Here is a 24,662-nt window from a genome sequence, read left to right as displayed (position 1 = left end):
TTTACACCTGACGTTGCAGGTGTCCTTTATGTATTTGCAACGCGCTCGTAACGATATTTAAATACGACTGATGAAATGATTGAAGTGGTGCTATTAAAAATAAATTTCTTTTATATGCGAGCATTATAATGAATATTCTGCTTCAGATTTTATTAATTAATCTTAATTTATTTAACGCTGTACCGTTATAAGTCAATGTTATTTTCGGAGCACATTCGTAAAATATGTTCTATACATGTTTCTCCACCTCTCATCATTTATTCAGTGCGTCTTAATATTTAAAGTGTTATTGTCGAACGCGACTCATCGATCGATGACTCGTCGTTCGAACGTGGGGGGTTCGTTTCTCCTCTCCAGAATTGGAGTCTTATTAGTCGCGTTTTGAAAATTTCGACTCGTGTACAATATGGATTATCGTCGGCCTTGAGCCTATACTTTCCTCTCGTTCTACTGCGATCGCGATTATGGCGTGAACGGGTCATCGAAGTTCGAGAGACTTCGTATACGCGACACCGTATCGGCATTTCGCGGAGGCGAACCGGAGTCTCCCTTCGAACGAATATTATACACGAAGGCGATCGAGTACGCGTATAGTTTAGCATCGAATTACTACGTCACGCGTTTTTCCCCGACAATTCTGCGACTATATTATCGATCAGTAAATGTAGTCACATGTGTCGATGTTGTGACGCTGTTTTTCTTATAGTCTGCGTTTCTAAAGCTATATGTCCTCACTGGAGCAACATAATGAGCAATTTTTTAAACATGACGAATCTTGATGAGACTTTTTTAAACATTTCGTTGATGTTCTATGTTTAAAAAAGTTGCTCGTTATTGCTTCAGTGAGAACGCAGCTTAAGAAACTTTTGGCAATAACTATAACAACTCTTTTAAGAAACATGGAACATAAAAAAGAACTAATACGAATAATAAAAAAAATTATAAGAAATATAAAAAAGTTGCTCGTTGTTGCTGCAGTAAGAACATAGCTTATAATATCGCAGCTGACCCTCATTTCTCGCGCAATCATCCTATATAAAGTGAAAATTCGAAATTGTTTCCCACATATATATCTCCATTAAGATAACGATAATTCAGCTGTGGCAAGTGTATTTTTAGCTTCAATTTTCCGCTTCGAGAATGATAAATTTTGTTAAACATCTCGTACAAATGTCAGTAAAGATTTTTACTCCGAACGTGCATTAAAATCACTTTCAGAGACATCAGACATTTAAGGTGATCGATGAATAGCTAAAAAAATATACTCTTGATAGGATAGGATCGTGTGCGCTCTAATCGATGCACTTCCCGCGATGAGATGGGTCATTATCCTTTCTTGTCTGCTTCTCTCTGCCGACCAAATACCTCCGGCGATGTCGGAGTGCCGGGTTTAATGATTGCGCCACTTCAGTCACTAAACTGTCAGTCGTGCCATTAGGGCGTTGTTGTTGTTTGATGTATGTCGATTAATGTAGTTGTGCATGCGTGTATACACTCGAGTATATACGCGCGAACCGTTACGTGTCTCTTGTACGTGAAAAAAAAGAACGATATGTCGAGACGCGCGCACGCATAACCCATTTATTCATTCGTTTCTGCGTGCTTAGAGTCTTTAGACTCTGTCGTCGCGAATTAGTTTCCAGCTCGATTTGCTTGAAATTGTGCTCGATTTGATTGGGAATGTCACTTTCAGACATTAAAAATTATTTAATTTTTATACAGAAAGCGAACAATGTTATTGCCGATATTAATTTATAAATGTGTGTGATAATGTTTAAACTTTTATAAAAAAAATAAAAAGGATTGATTTTTTTTTTATTAAATAATATCGTCCGATTTTATTCGACACATTCTATAACTCGTTGATACCGTCTGGCAGATCGTGAGATTACAGGGAGACAGTTTGATCAATGACGTATGACTTTTAATAAAGCGGTAACGGTAGTGTCCGAGAGCCTGAGGCTCGCACATGTTATTCGCCACGTAATACGTTATAAATACATCATATAATTTCAATAAACTTTATAAAAATGTAATTTTTATTGTTATAATAAATTATCATTTTTAACAAATATTAAAACACATAAAAAGATAAAAAATATTGTAACTGTAAAAAGATAATGTTTTAGAAAAATTGTGTAATAATTTCTTTTTATTTTCTAAATATTTAGTCTTGATGAATTATACACGCACGATACAATGTTAAATAAAATATTAAATAAGTACGAAATTTGATCAATTAAAAATCCAATACTTTTTTATAGGCAGGCATATTTTTGATAAAATAGAATTTGAAAATGATCATGATAGAGATATATTGATATTTAAACAGAGAAACACAAGGCTTTGAATATTTTAAAATAAATAATAAAATAGGGGCAATAAGTGTTCGAGCACAAGATAAAGATACAAATAATAAACGGTCCCATGAGTCTTGAGCTTTATTTACTGATTTAAAATTAAATTCGGCGTGAAGGACCGAAACAATGATTCAGAGTTGTGAAATATTTAGCAAATATGGTCACCGAGCCACCTCATTGCTCCATAAAGATTGTAACAAAAAATACATAAAAGAATACAGTTGCAATCTTTTTTATTGATTTCACCGATGCTTGTTACGTCATTTAATTTTCTACATAGAGAGAATTTTCTCTTATAGAATTTCTCTTGAAAATTATGATACTTAATTGTAGGACAATACGGTATTGAAAGAATTTTATAAAAGTTTCTCTGATTAATAAATATTAATAATTACCATAATAAGATATGAAATATGTTCGATTAATTTTACTATATACATAGTAAATATTCATCTTTTTATTGTGGTAAGTATCAATCAGAGAAACTCTTATAAAATTTTTCCATCATATTGTCCCACGATTACCATGTAAATTTTCGGGATAAATTCTAAGAGAGAATTCTCTCCGTTTATTGATAAAACATGACCATTTTTCATACGTAACTGTATTTTAAATTAGACACGTCAACGAATATTAGATGGTTATCGATATAAATCGCGGCGATACGCAACATAAATCAAAAATGTGTCGGGCGCACTTCCTCTTCTCTTCTTGGACGAGCGAATGGCAGCGTAACGGCTCATCGCAGCGTTCGATTCGCTTATGGCATCGTCCATCAGTAGAGTGCGACGTGCTTTCGAGTGCAGTTGTGTATCCGTGTCGTCGAGAGATTCCGGGTGGTCGAATCTCTCACATACGCGCGCGATTCTCATTGTTTCGTTACAAGAGTGACTCTCTCGATTTCGCCTCCCGGTATGGTGCATCGAGGTAACGACGTTCTTAAACTGATATTAATTGGCGGTGATTAGGCAAGGGAGAGAGTAAAGCGATCGGTAATCATCGCGGATGACAGATATAGAACGCGTGTACGTACGTCGAGAATGTATGACAATTTGTTCATTTATTTATTTCTTTTCTCTCTCGCAGTTTAATATGTAAATTAATTTAATATTCTTTTCTACGCCATTTCTACGATTTTTCATATTCAAAATTTATTTTTTTTTAATGTTAATTTCAATTGATAATGTGATATTATTATAATTTCGACTTGAAATTTATGAGGACAGTTTTAATGCATTATCCTTCATATAAATTGCGAAGTTTCATTTCATTACTCCAATCCGTCGCGGAATGATGTGACTTCCACATGCATGATGCATAAGCGCGATAAAATGCACTCGGTATGACACAGAGCTCTACGTTGCAACTAGGAAATTGCCGCATAATTTCTCAACCCGCTACAATATACCGCGTTATCGTCTGTGAAGATTAAGGCGAAGCAGGAAATCACACAATCATACGCGCGATATATCGCGGTTTAGTATCGCGCATCGTTTGACGCGACCCTGTCAAATCGGTTGCAACAGATGTGATTGAGATTTGCTTTTTTCGTCGGTGCACTCTTTCTTATAGTCACGCGAATCTGTCGTTTTTAAATCGCGCTCTTTCTCCCATTCATAAAAATCTAATTCAATCACGTTTACGAACCACATCGCTGATCGTAATCAGACTTTTATGTTCCGCGTCCGAATTAGGGATCCCGTTTTATTACTATCGAATGTAAATAAAATTAGAGATCGCAATTTCGAGATTGATTAGTATCGTCACGACGTGCGGCTAGAGAAAAATGCAAGTTCGTGATTCCGAGCACTTATATAGTGGATTTACGATTGGTTACAGGTATACCGATCGAATCTAAGTTACATACAAGTACCGATGCAACCTTGTTACGAACTGTAGGATGTCAAAACGATGCGGATGATTCGCGTAGCCTCATTAAAGAGCAATTTAAGCGTGTTCGAAGGCGCGTTCATTTTGCGAGTGTGGCTTCTATTTTTACCCCTCGACCTGCGCTAAATTCGACCCGTGTCACGCCTTTGTCGTCGGGTATTGTTGTCTGCATTGTCCCCGCGATCGTTACAGTTTGCGACGCCTTATTCGCGGAATGCCGTTTTTTTTCTTTTTTTTTTTTTTACCCGGTACGTAATTACAATAGGTATTACGCGTCGGCTGACGCGCGAAATTACCGTACGGAACCATTCTTTGTTGCACAAATTGCCCGTTTTACACGAAACACCGTACAGTACACCATACCGGTTTTCTCTGCTGCCGATCGATAAACAGGAGTAAAGAACCGTACGATACTCCGACGTTTCTCCAGAGACGAGTAAAAACCTCGAACAAAATTTCGCGCATCCGGAAATTTTTATAATATATTATATTTACAGAGCATAAAAAAATAATACCGCAATTGTAACCTGGTGAGGATGAATTTTTTTATAGACATTTTTGAAAAGTCTGTAGTAATAGGTCTAGAGAAAAAATTCTCGCGTTTACGGCGCCTTTATTATGTGTAACTAATATCTAATATCACTAATATACGGGATGTAACATATAATACGCTCTTAAAAGCAGCCACAACGGCTCGTAAAACCTGTACTTTTTTATTGTGTAACTATGACGGTGCCATTAACCGCATCGAGGATTAGCCCTGTTTGCGTTTATTTTCTACCAGCATTCATTGTAATAATGTCCCAGGGAGGGAGCAAGTTTGCCGCTTCCTCTTTCTCCTTCATGTAATGCAGCCGATTTTGTACGCGCTCGTCGCGCTAATATCTGGAACGTAACAGGTTCTTTTATGGTTGCCCCTACCCATCTATATATCTGTAACCCGCCTCGTCGCATAATTTATCGCATTCGCGTAGGCGTGCGTGCGTGCAAGCTGCGAGACGCGCGCACACAGGCAACCTGCATATCCTGCAGCTTTCCCTTTTTCGGAAATCCGGTTCCTCGTCCTGAGCTCTCTCGACGGCAAGATAGAGCTGGGACACTCCTATAATTTGCCTTCCCTCTTCTTCAATGTTTATCGCCCCAAAAGGAAAACGAACGTCAAACGATTCCTCTTTCCATTTCCATTGCGGTCGCTTATGCAAATCACACGGAAATATTATTGGTGCACAAGTTGCGTGCTTGCGTTTCGTATGCATTTTGCATCTAAACGTCACGCACACGCTAAATTATTATCGATACACATCGTCGCAGATATTTTAAATAAATATATATAAAATATAATTAGATTTTTATTAAATATATTATATATATATTTATATCAAATATAGAGGATGTATCTAAGTAAGTGCGAAAAATTATAGACGATTCTTTGTCGAAAATGAAGGGGGAGTTTCTTATATAAACATATTTTCTTATATCCGTCTCTGAAAAGTTTTACACTTTTCTAAAGAAGGAAGTAAAAATTAAGTTTTTATTTATTTTTTTTAATATTATTAAATATCCTTTTTGTTAATAGAAAGTATCCATCAAGTTTCATTTTTTTTATTCGTTTAAAATTTGAAAAAAAATGCAAACTTAATTAAAGTATATGTTTATATAAGATACCTTCCTCAATTTTTAATAAGAATCATCTCCTAAAATTTCTCGCACTTATTCAGATATACCCTGCATATATGTATTAGTATTATATATATGTATATAATAATATATATATTTATATATTATTTATATACATATTTTATTTATTTGTTTCTTGTAGTATTAGAGTTAAACTATTATTTGAAATTTGTAAGCATGTAATATGGAGAGGGAACTATGTTTAATAATTCTATATGTTATAAGTGTGTTATATACGACTGACGTTCTTATTTACACGCTCATATCGTTCAATCGTTGAATGTTTCCACGTTTCGATATATAGCAACACTAATATGTTTACGACTGCACACGGCAATCTAGCACACACAGCATCTATAGATCGACACACAATTGCACGCAATTTCACGCGTTCTCATCTTTATTCCTATACATCATATATACATCTATCATATACATAAAAAAACTTCACGCGCGCCACTTCTATCGAAGATGTAGAGCGTAACATTATTGCATTTATTGATTTGCGTCACGCACGTGATCGTGACATTTCGTTGCACGCGTCATCGTGCACTGTTGCTGCCTCGAGAAATAGTTTCCGCCAGGATAAAAGAAATATAGCCCGATGAATTCACGTCGCCTTTTAGCCGTGGTCGTTTTCCATAAATTGCATCTCTGAATAAAGTGCGGGCGTTTCGCCGCGATTATTCGTCCCGTTCTCGACAAGACGTTTGCACGACAAACATCAGCCACGCCGAGCTTTCGACATCGCGAATAATTACTGATGCTCATTGTGAGTCAACGACATTGGAATGTTTTCCCATCAGCGTCATGCGCCTCGCTCATTTTTATTCGTCGTATATGAATAAAAGTGAAACGCGCTTGATTTTTTTCTTCATTCTCGATCTTACGTTATTTTTGTCCGATAGTTGAAGATGTTATCCGAAAATGAAATTTATTGGCTCCTAAAAATGAGCACAACCTTGACACCGTTTGCACGTGCAAATCGGACGTCAGAATCGGAAAGACATATACGATGACCTTTGCTTAAATACTTGGCACGACTCTTATACGCGGTGGGTTTCGTTTAAAATACAGAAGTCGAAATTATTCTTTATTGTCTCGTTAGCCCTAGCCCGGCAACCCACGCTCAATTTACCAAGTACGGCTGTGAGAGCACTCGTTAAAAAAAATTCTGATTGTCTCAGAGCTGAATCATAATATGTCGTAAAATATCGCATACATAAAACGTGAAATAATCGTGTACGAAAAAAACACGATACGCAGTCTTTTTATGATTGCAAGACGGAACCGTTTGTACGCGTAACTAATCATTAGTATTCGCAAGAACGCTCCCTTTAATTAAAACCATGTGAGAGCAGACTAATGACATGTAGTTGAAGCGTGATATACGATCTTGTATAAGCGTGACGTATGACGCGTCGTCGTATGTTAAATTTCGACTCTAACAGCTTCTCAGACGAGGCGAGGTTCCTGCAAGCGATTGCGGTCTCAATGTAGATTTCGATTGAGGTTCTTTCTTTCACTACCCGATATGCAGTCTTCCGTTACGACACGCATACCTCTTACTTCCTGCGGCAGTGTCGATATGATATTGAGAGGATGTTTTCATGGGTGAGTGGAATAATTAAACATTCGCTTTCGGATTATTTTTTTCGCAAATTTTATTGAAGATATTTAAAAAAATATATAAAAAATTATAGTTTCCATAGCGGATATAAATTCTTCAAGAATATAATTATGAACGTTGATAAAAATGTTTTAGAAAATTGTAATATGAAAATACAAATTATATATAGTTATTTTATGTTCCATAAAATTAAATTTAAATAATGTTTATGTAATTTGAACATAATTTTTCCAATTGCAACTGAAAATAATTTTTTTCTCACCAATTGTTATTTGATTTATAATATTTTGATAGAAAGAAGAACTTCAAATTAACTAATTTTATGAATGTTGTTACTTTTTACATTATTCAATTTATTATTACGTACGTTATTCTGATTAATATAAGGAAGTTGAAGAGATGGAGTTTTTCTGATTAATATGTACTACAATATAAAAAATATTAATATGTACATAGTAAAATTAATTGAACATATTTTCATATCTTATTGTGGATATTAATATTTTTTATTGTGGTGTGTAAATATTAATCAGAGAAACTGTAATAAAATTCTTCCAATATTATATTGTACCATATTGTGTTTACCATGATTTTCAGGGTAAATTCTAAGAGAAAATTCTCTGTGCGTAATTACTTTCGCGATGTTATTTATTATATTTATTGATGATGTAGCGTTGCATATATTGGCATTACAACCTCAGAATTATAATCCCTGTCAGTGAATCGGTGAATTCGACGTCCTTTTTTCAGTGTCAGAAAGGTGCGCGTTTAATCCTTCTGACCTTCGGATCTTTAAAATACACAGCGATGAACGAGCGAAAATTAGCAGTTAATTGCAAAAAGAAAATAATTGGAGAGGAAGATGTGTGGAAAAGCCTACTAAAGGGAGGACAGGCGCATCTTGATTTAGCTGGCACAATTTTTCTCAGACGGTCGTCGCGACGTCCGTTCTCCCTCGTCCTTCCTCTTCGCGTCTCTCTTTTAGTTTGTACAAGAAGAGGGACGACTGTGAGAGTATAGTTCAAATGTCACTCTGGTTTATTTTCGTTTATATATAGACGAGAGAGTTCACCCGGTGTCACTTACCTCTGAATACCGGCGACGTTCGCTCGACAATTTTCAGAAAGCGACGAGGAATTCCTCTTTAGCGGGAAAGCTGCACAAGTCTGGCGAATAAATACAACTGTACGCGAAAAAGACGTGAATAGACAGTAGAGAGAGAAATGTGACTTTTCAGATTTTACAATACTGTATACACAGAGTGTCTAGCGGTCAAGGAAATCTGGAAATCCGGGCATTGCCAGGGAATTTTATAAATCTAGGAAAAGTCAGGAAATTTTACTATTTATCTGGATTTTTTCACATTATTCTACATTTGTCACAATAATTTGAAATTTTTTATTAATAAATATAAACTTTTCCTTGATTTCCAACACGCTAATTTTCTGTGTTGTAAAAATTGATTCATCTACAGCATGTTCGTTAATTTATATTTTCATCGTCGTGTTATTTTATTTCAATGTATTTAATAGAGATAAAACTAAAAAAATGATATAATATAAATAAAAAAGGTGATTTAAATAGTTTACAGTGACATGTTTGTTTCGATTATACATAATGCAGATTGTATAATTGATTAAAATTTTTGTTTTTTTAACTTCCGAACCTTTTTATTGTTGGCAAAAATATTTCAACGATTTCTTGATTGAACATTTAATTGATTTATCATATAGATATATGCAAATTATATATTTGGAAAAAATAATATTAAAACGTCAGGGAAAAAATTAATTTCTGGTCTTGAAAAATCTGAAAAAGTCGGGGAATTTTTTTCATTAAGTCTGCTGGACACCCTGGTACATATAGTCGAGGCATAAAAATATATTCTTAAATCGATTTCCAGATCTTATTTTTTATCATCTCTCACGTCGATCAATTTTGCGCACAATGACTTATGTGTGGACGCGTATATTTCCTCTGTTACATGTTGGATGGGTAAACCGGAAAACGGTTTTAATACCGGTATTTGAACCGTCTTGTAGCTGCGACAGTGGCTCTCTATTTTAGGCTAGTCTCCCCACGATTTACCGTTCATTTCGTAACTTAATATACCTCGCAAGTTCTCAACCGTGACGTCCAGATAGGATTCCCATGCGTGTTTCATCCGATACGTTATAACATAAATATACATAAACATTCATCTCTAATGTGCAGAATTTACGAGATGTAACTTTGAAGTTTCAAAAATCTTTTACGATGCAGCAACAATGTTTTAAATTACCGTGTATTTTCTTAGAGTCTAATTTTAGCTCGCGATTATCATGAATTAAGCAAATAATATTAATTTTGATTTTACTCTATTTTCCGTGAAGCGAGCTCAACCCATATTCGGAGGTAAATATTTTCCTCTACTAAGTGCGTGAAACTTCATGTCAATGTACTTCGTGACTAGACGAGAAATCATGAGGCATTTTACATCCAGGTCACGCGTGACCCAGACGATGCAAAAGAGCTGTTGTTGTTGTTTTTGATCGTGGCGCATGTAGAAGTAATCGATTAATTAGTTTGTACGAGTGACATTTACATTGTTCATCGATGATTTGATTATTCACGATCTTACCGTCTATCTTCTCATTCTTATCCATTATTTATATAATCGTTCGCGTAGCAGACATTAGTGGTGTCTTTCCGATGAATAAATACGCTAAACAAGAGAGATTATTCGTGCCTTTCAGGTATACAGGTGCATTCAAGGATAGATCGGTATGCAAAATGCTTATGCAGTTTTCCTTCGGGAAACGTGATAGGTGCGAGAACACATGTTCCTTTTGTTAATTTGATATCTATAGGAAAAGTTTATGTACAATACGCGTACCTTGTTTTCATGGATTTATGTCCATTCGTTAAGTCGCGTCATATATCGCACACGGTCACACTGTCATTGACAATGAGTGATGACAAACGCAGATAGCATATCGAACTATGAGCTGGTTACTCCGTCCCGAGTTAAGGTCACGTACACTTTTACCACGAATTCGTAAGCAATTTTCTGAAGCTACAAAATTAGTTAGACTTTTAAGAGATCATTTTTGAATTTTTCTTCTTCGATAATACTACAGCGATTTATTCGAAAAAATATATTAATTTTTGAAATAAATTTGCAAATTTTTATATCTTTAAGTTTTTTATTTGAGAATATATTTAGGAAATATGAGATTCTTTCTACATAATTTTTCACCGGATTCGCACGTGACAACTCTTTCAGCGCAGCGTTAGCGACATGTTGCATTTGAATTCATAGCTGCACTTTCTGCATTCCCAGACGGCAGCTTCTGTTTCACGCTAGTCATGCTTTCGATTAAATTTTATTTGTGTCCTTTATGTATATTTTTTTGCGAATATCACAATACTTCGTGGATTTATGATAAATTTCGCGCTAGCGATATTTTATACAAATTTTTATAAAATATAATTGAATAAATTAATCGCTCTACTACTGTCAGATATATTTTATTAGGCTTGTAATATATTATATATTTTATTAAACTTAGAATATATGGCTTAGTTCCGTTGCTAGAAATTAATCGGCGTGGAATCTGAAATTTTTATGAATTTTGATTCGTGAAATCCAGCAGAAATTATCGCTCACGATTCATCGTTGCGAATTTTCTTTTTATCGATAGTCTGTAATTTTCGTGATCAAAGATCATTTGGTGGATATCGTGATACCGCGATATAACGAAGATAAAAGAATCAGCTGATGCGCACAGATCGAGGAACCTTCGTTCGATAGGACAGAAGTTTGTAATCAGCTGAAACCTACATTTCGAGTTGATGCTCCATGTAGCATAAATTTTCGGCAAGAGAAGACAGAATTGAACAGAATTTCCTTTTCTCTTTTCCCTTGATGCTTTGTAATCAAGTGTTTTTCTGCGACAAAAAGGGAGGATTTGTGGACATTATACAGCGAGTTTCCGGGTTGTTAGCGCTAGAGTCGTTGACATCTCGAGATGCTTTCGATGCTATCGGTGTAAACGAACCGGAAACCCCGTCGTGAACACGAACCACCGAACCCTTCCTCGTCAACAACGTTCCGGATTCTTGTCGGTTTCAATTACCGAGCCCGTAAATCTCTCCGGCAGCACTGAAATAGATTAATGACAGGGAAACCTTTACACGGATTATACCTAGCATTTGGGAATACGAGAATTCTTCCGGGGAGGAACGAAACACATTATACCCTCTCTCTATTTTATTTCTATCTTATCTGAAATTTATGTTACCATTACGATACGACATAAATTGGCTTTAAGTATAATTTATAAGGTTTTTATATATTGATAATAAATTTTAACACTTTTTTTCCCATACATTTTTTGCGAGACTGGAGAAAATCAGACGAGATCTTTGTTTGAGCTTAAAGTTTCAGTATTAATTAAATAATAAAAAAATGTAACACGTAAATTTCAATTTTTATAATACTGAGATTTAACGCGTGCGTTCTTTGAAACCTTTCCGCATAAAATCTTGGCGTATCTCTCGGGAATTTTTTTTTCCATTTCAAAGGCAAATGAATTATGTCAAATTACTAAAACACACAAAGCGTAATAGCTTCTTATACATAGTGATGCATACTTTGCGACAGCCACGGAATTGAGGCCGTTTGAAAATAGACATCGAAGAAAGCAACCCTGCGAAGAAAGAGAAACTATTACGCAGACCATAAAAGCGCTTACGGATTAACGGTTCATAAAAGACCAGATGACAGAAACCAAAAGGGATTATTAGCTTTTAACAACGATTTACACAAGATACTTATCTGCTCGCCTACACGTGAAATCGAAGGCACAGGCTCTTCTTCCGTATTACTCGATTGTTTCTTCGAAAATTGCATCAACAAATTTACTTGTGCGCGCTATTCATTTTTATCTTTATCTTAATCTTATTATTCTTATCATACACGGAGAAAATTTTCTCGCAAAATTTATCCTGAAAATATCATTGGGAGAATTTTATAAGAGGTGTATTGGAAAAATTTTATGAGTTTCTCCGATTAAAATATTTACCACAATAAAAAGTATTAGTATATGAATTATATGTAGTCAAATTAATGGAATATTTTATATCTTATTTTGGTAGATATTAATATTTTTATTGCACAGTACGTAAATATTTAATCAGACAAACTTTTATTACAATTCTTCCAATACTATATTGTCTCACGATTACATAAATTCTAAGAGAAAATTCTCTCTGTGTAATAATTTGAGCAAAGAGTGCAGAAAAGAAAGAAAATAATTCTTAATAGCTACATATTCGGAAAATGATTTTTATTTGTAACTTGCAATAAAAACGCGTTAAATTTTTTTTACGTCTCTGTGAAATTTCATAATCGAGGGGAGGGACGATTTATGAAGATTGCTCACGAGTTCGTCGATGCGATCTTTGGGGAGCACTCGTCTTCTTTCTGCGGCGCACGCGCGTGCCGGGCACGTGTTCCCGCTCGCGGTCCTCTTTAAATTCATGCGCCCTTCCACGTTCGTTCACGCGTTAATGCCCGCGCAAAGGGAGTAAGACAGAAGCAGAAGAAGAGGAAAAAAAGAAATAACGTGCAGGGAGATGGGAGAAAGCGGCACCGTGTGCCATCGTGATTTTTTGAGTGTTCCAAAAATACTCTTGGCTCGAGAAAAGATAAAGAGACCAGCTGGAAAGACGGGAGATTTGAAGAGACTGGGTGAAAGAGAGAGAGAGAGAAAGAGGGAGAAAGAAAGAGAGAATTGCGGTACGGAGAGATGAGATTGGGAGGATGCCAGTCTTCGGCAACTAGTCATCCTAGAAACGTGCTCGCGAGTACCACGGTGACAAAAGGCGACGCGAAAAAGAGAGGAATCACAATTGCTGGGTGATCATAAAAAAGAGTAATAAATAAATCGGTGGCGATCGGTGAAACTGCGTTATATATATATATATATATATATATATATATATATATATATGTATGTATATATATATATATATATATATATATATATGTATGTATATATATATACACACGGATATTATATCCCCCTCCATTTATGTGAGATTAATTGACAATAAGATGAACTGTGATGTGTTTATAAATACGTAATTACAAAATATTATAATAATAATTTAATTAGGAATAAAAATGTCGCAAAAAGGTCATTTGTAAATAATACATGTAACACGCACACTGTATAGAGCGCACAATAATGCTTGGAATCGTATTTTAACGACGCTTATTGCCGTTTCGAAATACAAGCAGGAAAAATAATACGCGTGCAATACCATCCCCTTTGACATTCGCAGATCATCTTACGATCGATATATCGGCCCACGATCGCACGCCGTCGATGCGCATCGAGCGCAATCCGAAGTGACGCGTTCGCGGCTAAGGATGCCTCTAAAAATCGAGAGCGGTACCTATACAGTGAATCCGGTAACGAAAAAGAATGTCTCCAAGTTCCTCCTCTGGAAACATTGGCGGCGAAGGTAGGCTGAGAAAAAGAGAGGGGGAGATAGACGTTTGTAAAGGATTGAAAATTTTCCTTGGAATTTTAAGAGTGTAAGGATATGTTCTGACGCCGATATTGTGTGTATTATACTTGCATGTTTTTTTATTATGGAGAATAACACGGGTTTTACAATATTTGTTCTCACAGAGAATGGATAAATTATTAATACGTCATTAATAATTAATGTGTATCGTTGATTAATCTGTTAATAATAAATTAATGTCCCATTATTTAGGGTGTATCTAAATAAGTGTGAAAAATTTTAGATGATTCTTTGTCGAAAATTAAGGGAGATTTCTTATATAAACGTATATTCTTATATCCCGCTCTGAGCATTTACACTTTCCTAAAGAAGTAAATAAAAATTAATTTTTTTTCTCAAATTTCAAACAAATTAAAAAATGAAACTTCGTGGGATATTTACTACTAATAAAAAGGATATTTATTAATATTAAAAAAATAAAATAAAATAAAAACTTAATTTTACCTCTCTCTTTAGAAAAGTATAACTCTTTAAGGAGGGATATGTTTGTATAAGAAACCTCCCTTAATTTTCGACAAAGAATCATCTCCTAAAATGTTTCGCATTTATTTAGATACACCTTGTACACAACCCTTTGAGGCACAATGTGTTTGTTGCGTCCTAAATGTTTATGGCGAACAATTAGAACGTGATTAGGGTCGAGATTCATTAACGGCATAATAAGATGCATCCACGATATTAGATGCCACATATATCCAAGCTATCATTTCTATCCAATGTATACGGAAATGATGCATTCGAGATTCAAGACAAGCGAATAATTAATAGATTCGACACATTGATGATGATCTATTCGAATATTTGCGCGGTCAGCATCGCCTTATGGAGAAACGTCGTTATGTACACGTATATATAATAACACTTTGACATTTTCCTCGTCGATTAATTCTCGCTCGTACGTGCGTCCACGCCATATACACGCTCATCATCACCGCACCATCATCATCACCATCACCATCATCATCGTCGTCGACGATCGAGCATGATTCGTTCACCTTGCACACCTTAGTTTTGCTTGGCCGCACGCCTGTACATCCGCGATGCACCTTAAACCGTTAACTTGCAATTATGTCAGCGCCGATTTCCGCATTGTAAACAACATTGTACAACATCGAACAATTTACCTACCTACCTATCTATCTATTCACGCGACTCGTTTCTTCAATCCGCGTTACGAACGTCGCATGCATTACATTACATGCAATTGTGAAGTCTGGTGCATATTTTGCACCGAGAAGCTGCATCGAAAAAACTTATCACAATCAAGCATTTGTAATTTCGTTCACCACAATTTGTAATACATAATTATTAGAATACATTATGTAAAAATATTTTGTTCCTACATATTTAAAATTAAATCGAGACATGTAACGATTTGAATGCAATTTTGGTGTCTGATGCATTTTATGCACCGAGGAGTTGCATCGAAAAAAATGTATCCCAATCAATGTTTGTAATTTCGTTCGCCATAATTTGTAATACAGAATTATTAGAATATTATATAAAAATATTTCATCGCGTTTCTACATACTTAAAATTAATCGAGACGCGTAACGATTTGAAAAACGAGCCGCTATATTTTATACTGTGTGTGAGTTCTTCGAAGAGATTCCTTCTATGTGATCCTGTGTGTACACGTTACACTTACATACACTGTCGTCGTGATTACATGAGCGAGTAAACGTGCGACAAATCGTTCATTCGGACGATGTGTTTTTCCTGTGTAACATATGTTAAAAGGCTGTCGCGCGAGTTTAGTCGCCGATGTGAGAGCGATTTTAACTGCATGTAGTTTGATGGCACTTATATTCGATGTGCACCCGCTTGTGCTGATCCGTACGTAAGGTTTATTTTTTTGGCCACACTTTTGCGCGATCTTGAACTATTTTTCCTTTAGAATATAAATATACATATATACATATATATATATTTAATATATATTTATATATATATTTAATATATGGTATATTATATATATATTTAATATATATTTATATATATATTTAATATATATATATTTAATATATATTTTAATATATATTTTTAATATATATTTTTAATATATATATATTATATATATTTAATATATATTTATATATATATTTATATATTTTTATCTACATGTCCTACTTTAAAAAACAAAAAAATGTGCAGTTAAAATGAATGGATCTGTATAGTTGATATCCCTGCTCGACTCGCGGCGAAAGACCGATGCCTTTCGCACGATTAGCGAGTGCAATTAACACCGGCGCCGATTTGCCGACAATTCCATTCGTGCGCCGGAACTATTTGCACAAGTCTCTCGTGAGCGAGTTATTAGCGATATAAATCAATTATATCGGAAGCTGGTGCCACTCGATAAGGTCTCCGAGATCCACATCTATTACACAAATAGCTCTTCTAAATGTTCCTTTATTTTGATTAAAACTAATAATTATTGAATTTCATATTTTAGTTATCTGTATCTACACAAGAAGTGCTCAAAATGACTACTTTGTACCTGAATAGTAATTTTAACATTGATGTTTTGATTTTTTCGAATTTTTCAAATGTTCTTTGGACTTGCTGCTTTATGATATTTAATGGCAGAATATTAAATATTGTAATAAATATTCTATCGAGTATTATATAAATATAATAGATTTCAGATGACTTTACAAATACAAGTTCAAGTAAAAATGTGACAGGCATTCCAATATGTAGTGCATTTTTAGCACATCTTGTGAAAATAGCCAAATATACATAGACTAAAATAAAATAAAATAAAATTTGCCATAATTCGGAAACAAGATCAAAAATCGAACATGTATTTAAATAAATTTATTTGTTTTTAAATTAATTTTAAAATAAATTAAATACTACAATATATCTTCTATAATATTATTTTGTTTTTTTTTGTGTGAAATGCGGAGATTTCGTGCATAATATAACGCAGAAAAAAGAAAAAATATAACATTGATGCGTGTTGCGTGAATCGCGGCAATAAGAATTGCTTATTTATTCATTAATTTATTCATTGTCTTGATTATGCAGGAAAATACGAAAGTCATGTTGAAATTAATGAGATTGCCTGCACATAACATATGATGTTTGCCTTCATTAAGTTCACAAATCTGTTTTTTACCCGCGGTGTGCAACTTTTCACTCGGTTTTCTCCATTGCTGGAGAACATTAAAGCGCCCAAGCTTTCGTCCGACATAGTTACGCGCGTGCTATATCGATATATCGCTAATTATTCTCATTACATTGGCAAAGAGACAGAATATACGACTCGTTAATATTACGTCGCAAAAATGCGCCGGAAGAATTTCAAGGGAATCTCGTCGAAATCGAACTTCTCTCTCACTCTACCGGCCGGCAATGTTGTAAAATCTATTTTTGTGGTCCGCGAGATTCCCCTGCATCAATGTTATGTTGTCGAGTCTCTCCGCAAGAACTGTGTAACATTATATATGCAAAATAACGCCGGTCCGAACGAGAAACCGGTAATCCATCGGACTTATTCGAGTGGCGCCAGCAGCCCCATAATGTTCTCGAGCTCCCTCGTCGCGGTGACACATGATAAAAAAGAAAAAAACCATATCAGAGACCCGTTTATCAGTTTGCCGTACGAATGTCGCGTGCAAAAAGCAGTCGCACGATTACCGGTAAATGCTAATTCGTGCCGCTTTCTCGTGCTTCGAGGTAATGTGACATTCAAAAAGGAAATGCGGAGAAATGCGGCTCGTTTCGTCGCATCTCTTCCGCGGTAACTTAAAGTCCTATTACATCCTAGATTATTTTTTGTGAATTTTTTTTCAATTTTACTAAATTTCTAAACTTTTTCAATGTTGATTTATCAATATTTTAGATCGAAGGGTCGTTGGCTTTTTCTTAATATCATTATGCGATATTAAGTCGTTGAATAATAATTTGATAAAAGTGAAAGATGAAAAGCAGAAACGATATTCCTTATTGAAAGCTAAAATAATTTTCTCTCGACTGGAGGCCAGCTTTTGAAGACAAATGTTAAATGTTTTAATCGTGAATTAAAATTGATTTAATATTAAATAATAACATTTCGTTATCTATTAAGTTATTCCATATAATAAATTTTCTAAAGGTTTTTTGTCAAATCTTTATATTCGTACATGTTTTATGTATATCATTTTAAAGTTATTGTTTTTTTATATCTGATTTTAATCTTTGGTTTAATTGATTTCGATCTAATGTATTTTTTTCAACATTCTTTTCAATGTGAATAAACATGATTTTTTGTATTAAAAATATTTTTTAATAAAAAAGTTAAAGAAACATTTTGAAAACTTAACTTTATCAATTAAAGAATTATTCTATACATTTCTAACAGTTTGACGTGGAACCGCTTTAACTTTTAATGTCATCAACTAGTCTCAGATCTACGATCGTCATTTGTGAGGCTTTTATCTTCAAATTTAAATTTGTTATACTGGTGCGTTCATTGACAGAGTTCTCGCCTCGTGCACCATTATGGTAACTTTTCTACTTATATAAAAAAGTACGGAAAAATCACGTTTATTCAGATTAAAAAAGATACATTCAATGAAAATATATTCAATGAAATCAATGAAATCGAAGAAATAAAATCAGATATAAGAAGACAAATTTGAAACTTTAAAATGATACATAAAACATGTGCAAATATAAATTTTTATTGACAAAGAAAGCTTTAAAAAGTTGACATTTCATATGGAAGAACCTAATGTATTTTGAATTTTGACCTTTTTCGAGATTTTGGCTTTCTCTAAAGAAAACATCAGTTTTTAATCGGGAATATCGGTAATACAATAACGGTATATTTACAATCGCACATCATATATATACAGGGTGTCCGGTAACTAACGGACCAACGATCACAAATGGATTCTTTGGTCAATTTGGGAACGATTTTTCCTCAGCGAAAATGTCAAAAAAGGTCATCATTTTTTACAACTTTCCGATATTTGTCATTATGTATCTTTATAACTAAGCCTCAAATTAAAATTGTATTATAGTAAACTCTACCTGAAATTAACTGAAAAATGTAATTATGTTAGACTTTTAACTCCAAAACGTTTAGTTTTCAAAAAACCCATTTTTTTCAATCGCTTATAACTCGAAAATTATTGACTTCTCAACATTTTTGCTGAGGAAAAATCGTCTCCAAATTGGCCAGAGAATCCGCCCTTAATCATTGGTCCGTTAGTTACCGGACACCCTGTATATATATATATATACATACATACAAATATCGAGCTCGAGAACACACAAACTCCGTGACACACAAAGCCCGCGTGATAGCATACGGGATAAGAATACCGGAGAACTGTGCAGTGTGCACGAGGATCGCGTGGACGAGGATCGGCGTGCGAGCGGGCAGCCGCGTGGAGGCGGCGAGGTGGCGGGTCTGGAGGACGTTGACGACGCGACGGTGACAACGTCTTCGGTACCCGGAGCCGGTGGCATCCGCTCACATCGACGCACCAGACCGCTCTCCCTGGCCGTGCAGCCTCTCAACTACCACCGCTTGGACCCGGACTCGAGACCGTCGGCGACGATCGGCGCCCGGCATCATCATCACGCCAACATGACCAGCCAGGAGAGCATCGGGAGTTGCAGCCTGGACGTCGACCGCTCCGCGTCCGACCGATCAGGTTGGCTATTCATTGCCGCATTGAGAGACACCGTTCGTTTCCGCGATTACCTATGATGATAAAAGATCGTTACGCTGTTATCGCGAGGAAATTCCGCGGCTAAATTGCTCTTATCGAATTGAGTTATTAATTGAAATTCAAATAAGTTATCAGCAAAATTATATAAATTCTCGCTGAGAGAAATCTGAACTACATATTATGTACAGGGTGTTTCTAAATAAGTGCGAACAATTTTAGGAGATGTTCTTTGTCGAAAATTAAGCAGGATTTTTTAATTTATGCTCCTATTCCTCTAATTTTCTAATAAATAATTGAATAAATGATTAGTTTCACCCTCTTATAACGATACGGGAAGATTTAAAAAAATATTATTAAGTATTTTTTTTACTAGTGGAAAAATCCGCCAAATTTAATTTTTTTAAGTTGTCCAAAATTTTTACTACTCTGTTTAGAGAAATGTAACTCCTTAGGGAGAAATATATGTTTATATGAATACCTCCCTTAATTTTCGACAAAGAATCACTTACTAAGATTTCTTGTACTTATTTAGAAACATTCTGTATATGTCTAAAAATGTCAATATTATTTATTAGACATAATCCGATAATCTATAATTATAATAAAGTTTCGCAAAAAGAGAATCACGATTTGGAAATTTATAATTGACACGGATTGGACGGATTTTTAAATGATAATATCTAGAACGTAAGGAAAGAGAACTTTGTTGAAATGACAGAAAATATCTCTTTCTGGAGGGATCGTTTCTCGCAGGGAATTCTCGGCGAGAACTCGGTCGGGCGAAGAATGATTAGACGCGTCGCTCAAGCGAGAAAATCATCCCGGAAAAAAGGTGGAATGTGCGCCTGAAAAGAGCGCGTATATCTCAAAGTTTATCTCTCGAACGAGTTCTTTTAATTATCCCAAAGTACAACACTTAATTGGCGTTGAAAGCTGCACGATAAACATCCGACAGCGCCGACACAGTTATATCTAATCAGTAAAAATTACGTGTACATTTTTTATTACTTCAACTTCTCGCGCAAAATAAAAAATCCAACATTATAAAATCTGACATTTATACATTACAGATTAATTTATTGAAAAAAAGAGGCGCGTGACTAGCTCAGATTTTTCGTATTACTATCCTAATTCTCAGGTACGCAGTCAAGATCAATCTTCCAGACTTCAAGGTCATCTTTCGGGGTCGCCGATCTCTCCCACCGTTACCTTCTCGCAGGTCGCGGGTGCTTTTTGCTCGCTCGAAATGCCGATCGGATTTAGACCGTAGGCAAGCGCACCAAGTGCAATGCTTCTTTTCCACGTCGTTGCCAAGAAGGCGTCGACGAGATACCCGTGAGGGACTCTCTGCTCAGTGTTCCAGGACCGTCGCCACGATCTAGACGAGCGTGAAGAACTTGTCGTCGGTAGATCTCGCTTCTGCGAGACGCGCCAGCCGATCGCTAAGTTAGTTTAGAACTGCGTGACTAAGTTGAATTTTTGCCGTTTTGACGTAACGAAACTTGGAACCGCTCCATTCCTAGAAAATAGGGTCGCGGCGATGGAAATAACGATGTGAATAAGATTCGTTTAATCGCGATCTGGCATTTATATATGCGTAATCGCGTGGGCGGCAGTGCTTTTCGAAGGTGAATGTCTCGTCGGTTAAGTTGGCTCGCGAGCATTCATCAGTTAATGGGAACACGGGGAATCGAGTAATTGGTGAACCTACGCGCGATTTAAATATTTATTTGCACAATTCTCGATTTATACAGTTCTAGTTTGTCGCAAGAAGGCATAGAAATTAATTTTCGAAATCGTCAAATCTTATTCAGTCTTGCAATGTGACATTTTGGCATTAGGGTAATTTTAGTTTCTAGGGATTATCAGATTGTAAAGTAAATCGAAGTTTGCAGGAGAAGAAGAAGAAGAAAAACGTTTAATCGTGCGAGTGTTAGATTGGAATTTCCTCTTTCAGAGAACACCGTAGACTCCGTGTCGGAGAAGACGCTGCACAGTCTGAATCTGTCAGCGTGCAACGGCGAACCGGTGTCGTCACCCGAGAATTTGGCGAACGGTAGCAGCGAGACGTTGCAGAAGTCGCACCTCAGCCCCGATGAAAAGAAGCTGAACGTCAGCAATGTGCATCGCGACTGTCCGGAATCGGAGCAGCTGACGGCAGCAAAGAAACCAAGCTATTTGGGACTGGCGTGCAGCATAAGCGGTTACTCCGGAATCACCAGGTACGACAGCAAACTGAGGGAAGGATTCCGCTCGAGAGACAGCAGTCCTGGCACGAGGCTGATCACGAGGGACACGAGTCCTGCAGGTTTCAGGTGGGACACTTACAATTCACTTTGTTTAAATTTTATTTTAATTTCATTTTTGTTTTTGTATTTCTTCATAAAACACACATTTATTGGTATTAACTGAGTATTTAAAAAATGTTAACAGATCCAACGAGAATCTCAGTGTTCCGACGCCCCAACATCCGCCTAAGAGTCAATCGATATCGCCGTTAGCGATGGACAGGCAGAACGGATTTACGAACGGTATGAAGGAAGAGTGCAAGGTGGAAACGTACATGGAAAGCAGAAGCACGATCAGTATGTGCCAGGGTTATTCGGAAGTCGACAAAGCAGTGTCGTTACACACGACGTTTCCCGACCTCAGTCCCATTAGGATGAGCGCGTCTGCGACTAAACGGAGCCCCGGCTTGTCGCAGATGATGTCCTGTGGTCAACAGAACAAGTCCTATGGTACGGGTTTTTCCTCTCCGAAACAGGCCGTCACTGACCGTAAGGGAAACTTTTTTCGATAAATAGTTTTATCATACTTTCTAATAGTTTTCGGCATAATTTTTTTTATTTTGTTGAGTTTTGTAAATTAAAAAATTTTTTGTGATTATTAAAAATTAATTTTTGATATCGTTAGATCAATACAGAATGTTGCATACGTATCTTTCTCTTTCTATTAGATAATTTTACCAATATTAGGTATAGTCAGTAGGTCATGGTATCGATTTATATTTGTTTTGACTATATTATATTGTTTTGACGATTATTATTTTTTGTTGAGAGAAATACATTGTTGATACCTATTGGTATTTTGATTCTATTTTAATTTTTGTTTGTGTGAATCCTTCTATATGTTTTTATTATCTTTAGTAAACTTGTTACAACTGCAAAAACTTACAATTAGTTTAATGAAACTTTAACTTTTCTAACTCGCAAAATCTGTAATTAATATATTTTTATACATTATGACACTATTTAACAATTGAATAACTTGTATTGTTATTTTATATTGTATTTTATTTTTTGGTTGTTACATCGTAAAATTTTAGTTTTTTCTTATTATTTAATTATTATAATTAAAAACAGAAAATTTATAAAGGATTAAGCGTGATAAAATATTTTGATATTAATTTTTATCTATTGAGTTTCTTCTGTTTTAGTTTTATTCGTATTTTCATATCAAAGTCTTCTAAATTTTTTAAAGTTAATTTTCTCTTTTCTGTATAGTTTCAGGTACATCGTTTAATGATTCTAGCATTTTGAACGGTTCGACGGGGGAAGTGGAAAGTCAAGTTCTAAACACTTCGTCGAGTAGCGAAAAATCTTTTATTCAGCAGCGAGTGGAGCGACTCTACGGCCCGGGTGCTCTGGCACAGGGTTTCTTCTACAAACGCAGCACCACCAAGATGAACACCAGTGACAGTCATTTCAATAAATCCAGTAATAACAATAACATTTCGACAGACAACGTAAACATGGAAGAATCGTTGAAGAATCTGCCTGTTTTGCGACACCTGCGGCCGGAATTTCGGGCGCAGCTTCCCGTAGTCAGTAGTAGAAAACCCACGGACGGAACGGAACAAGTCATAAAACCTCTGCAAAGGTGAATAATTTATCTATAAATAAAATAAAAATTATCTTGTTTTATTTCTTTGTTTTGATGACGAAATATTTTTAGGGTAACACCGACGAGAAAAACCGAGCAGAAGATTCCTCCAATCACGAATTCACAGAATAAAATAACGAGAATCCCGGTTATCATAGAAGGTGAGGCATCGAAGCGCGATAGTAGTAGTAGTAAAAGCATACCCGATCAACAACCAGCCGCGCCGAAAGTAGTGCTACCTGTGTTAGAACCTAGCACCAGTTCGGCGAACATAGCGAAACAGACTCAAGAGGCGGAAAAAGTAATCGAAGAGAAGGACGGTCATTACTTTATAAAGGTAATTGAAAAAAATGCATATATTGTATGCGACGCAGACGTGATTCCCGATAATATCAATTCATAGAGACATTCGTCTTTTCAGTTATTGAAACAAGAGACAGATAGGTTGCTCTCGTTGGCTGCATCTGCGGAGGCCGAATTAGACAGCGACACCGCTTCATTACCAGAAGAGGCAGCTGGTAAACTACGATCTGCTGCGGGAAAGGCCAGATTGTTAGCTTCGCAGAAGATGCAGCAATTCGAAGGATTATGTCAAAAGAATATAGTAAGAAATATTTTTGAATTTTTTTACTTGCGTAATAAGTCAATTGAGCATAATTAACGATTTGTGTTTTGATATTTTAGAATCAGGTACCGGGTGAAGAGTTTCCGACGACGAATGAAGACTTAGCTGGCTTTTGGGACATGGTGATGTTACAGGTTGTTCAAGTCAACGAACTTTTTGAGCAGATAGAAAAACTGAGGAAGTCGCAGTGGCAAGAGGTATGTAATTTAAATATTATTAAAATTAATTTGGCTTTTAATATTGTGCGAATTTAATGTCATTGAAGAAGCTAAAGTTTGATGAAACACTCGTTAAGAAATAAATTAAAATCGCTGTCTAATCCTGAAATGGAAAATTTTATCCGAAATTGT

At 35.6% G+C, this 24,662-nt stretch overlaps 1 protein-coding gene across 8 annotated transcripts in view; it reads left to right on the top strand.

The window, feature by feature from the left end:
• LOC114933566 (uncharacterized) overlaps positions 1-24,662 on the top strand; it is a 43,766-nt gene that overhangs the window by 16,680 nt on the left and 2,424 nt on the right. For 6 of the 8 annotated variants that reach the window (XM_085484469.1, XM_085484467.1, XM_085484468.1 and 3 more), the window contains exons 7-14: positions 13,888-14,070; positions 19,468-19,787; positions 21,763-22,120; positions 22,239-22,582; positions 23,309-23,684; positions 23,760-24,024; positions 24,109-24,291; positions 24,372-24,509. In XM_085484469.1, coding sequence (XP_085340595.1) covers positions 13,888-14,070; positions 19,468-19,787; positions 21,763-22,120; positions 22,239-22,582; positions 23,309-23,684; positions 23,760-24,024; positions 24,109-24,291; positions 24,372-24,509 — 2,167 coding nt within the window. The remainder of the gene's footprint in view (positions 1-13,887; positions 14,071-19,467; positions 19,788-21,762; positions 22,121-22,238; positions 22,583-23,308; positions 23,685-23,759; positions 24,025-24,108; positions 24,292-24,371; positions 24,510-24,662) is intronic. The other 2 variants (XM_085484473.1, XM_085484474.1) reach the window with 2 other exon arrangements.

This window comes from Nylanderia fulva, unplaced genomic scaffold (genome assembly GCF_048542155.1).
Source record: "Nylanderia fulva isolate GAGA-0341 unplaced genomic scaffold, ASM4854215v1 Scaffold3, whole genome shotgun sequence".
NCBI lineage: Eukaryota > Metazoa > Arthropoda > Insecta > Hymenoptera > Formicidae > Nylanderia > Nylanderia fulva.
The sequence above is the reverse complement of the archived record's forward strand: the minus strand, read 5'-3'. Positions and strand labels throughout refer to the sequence as shown.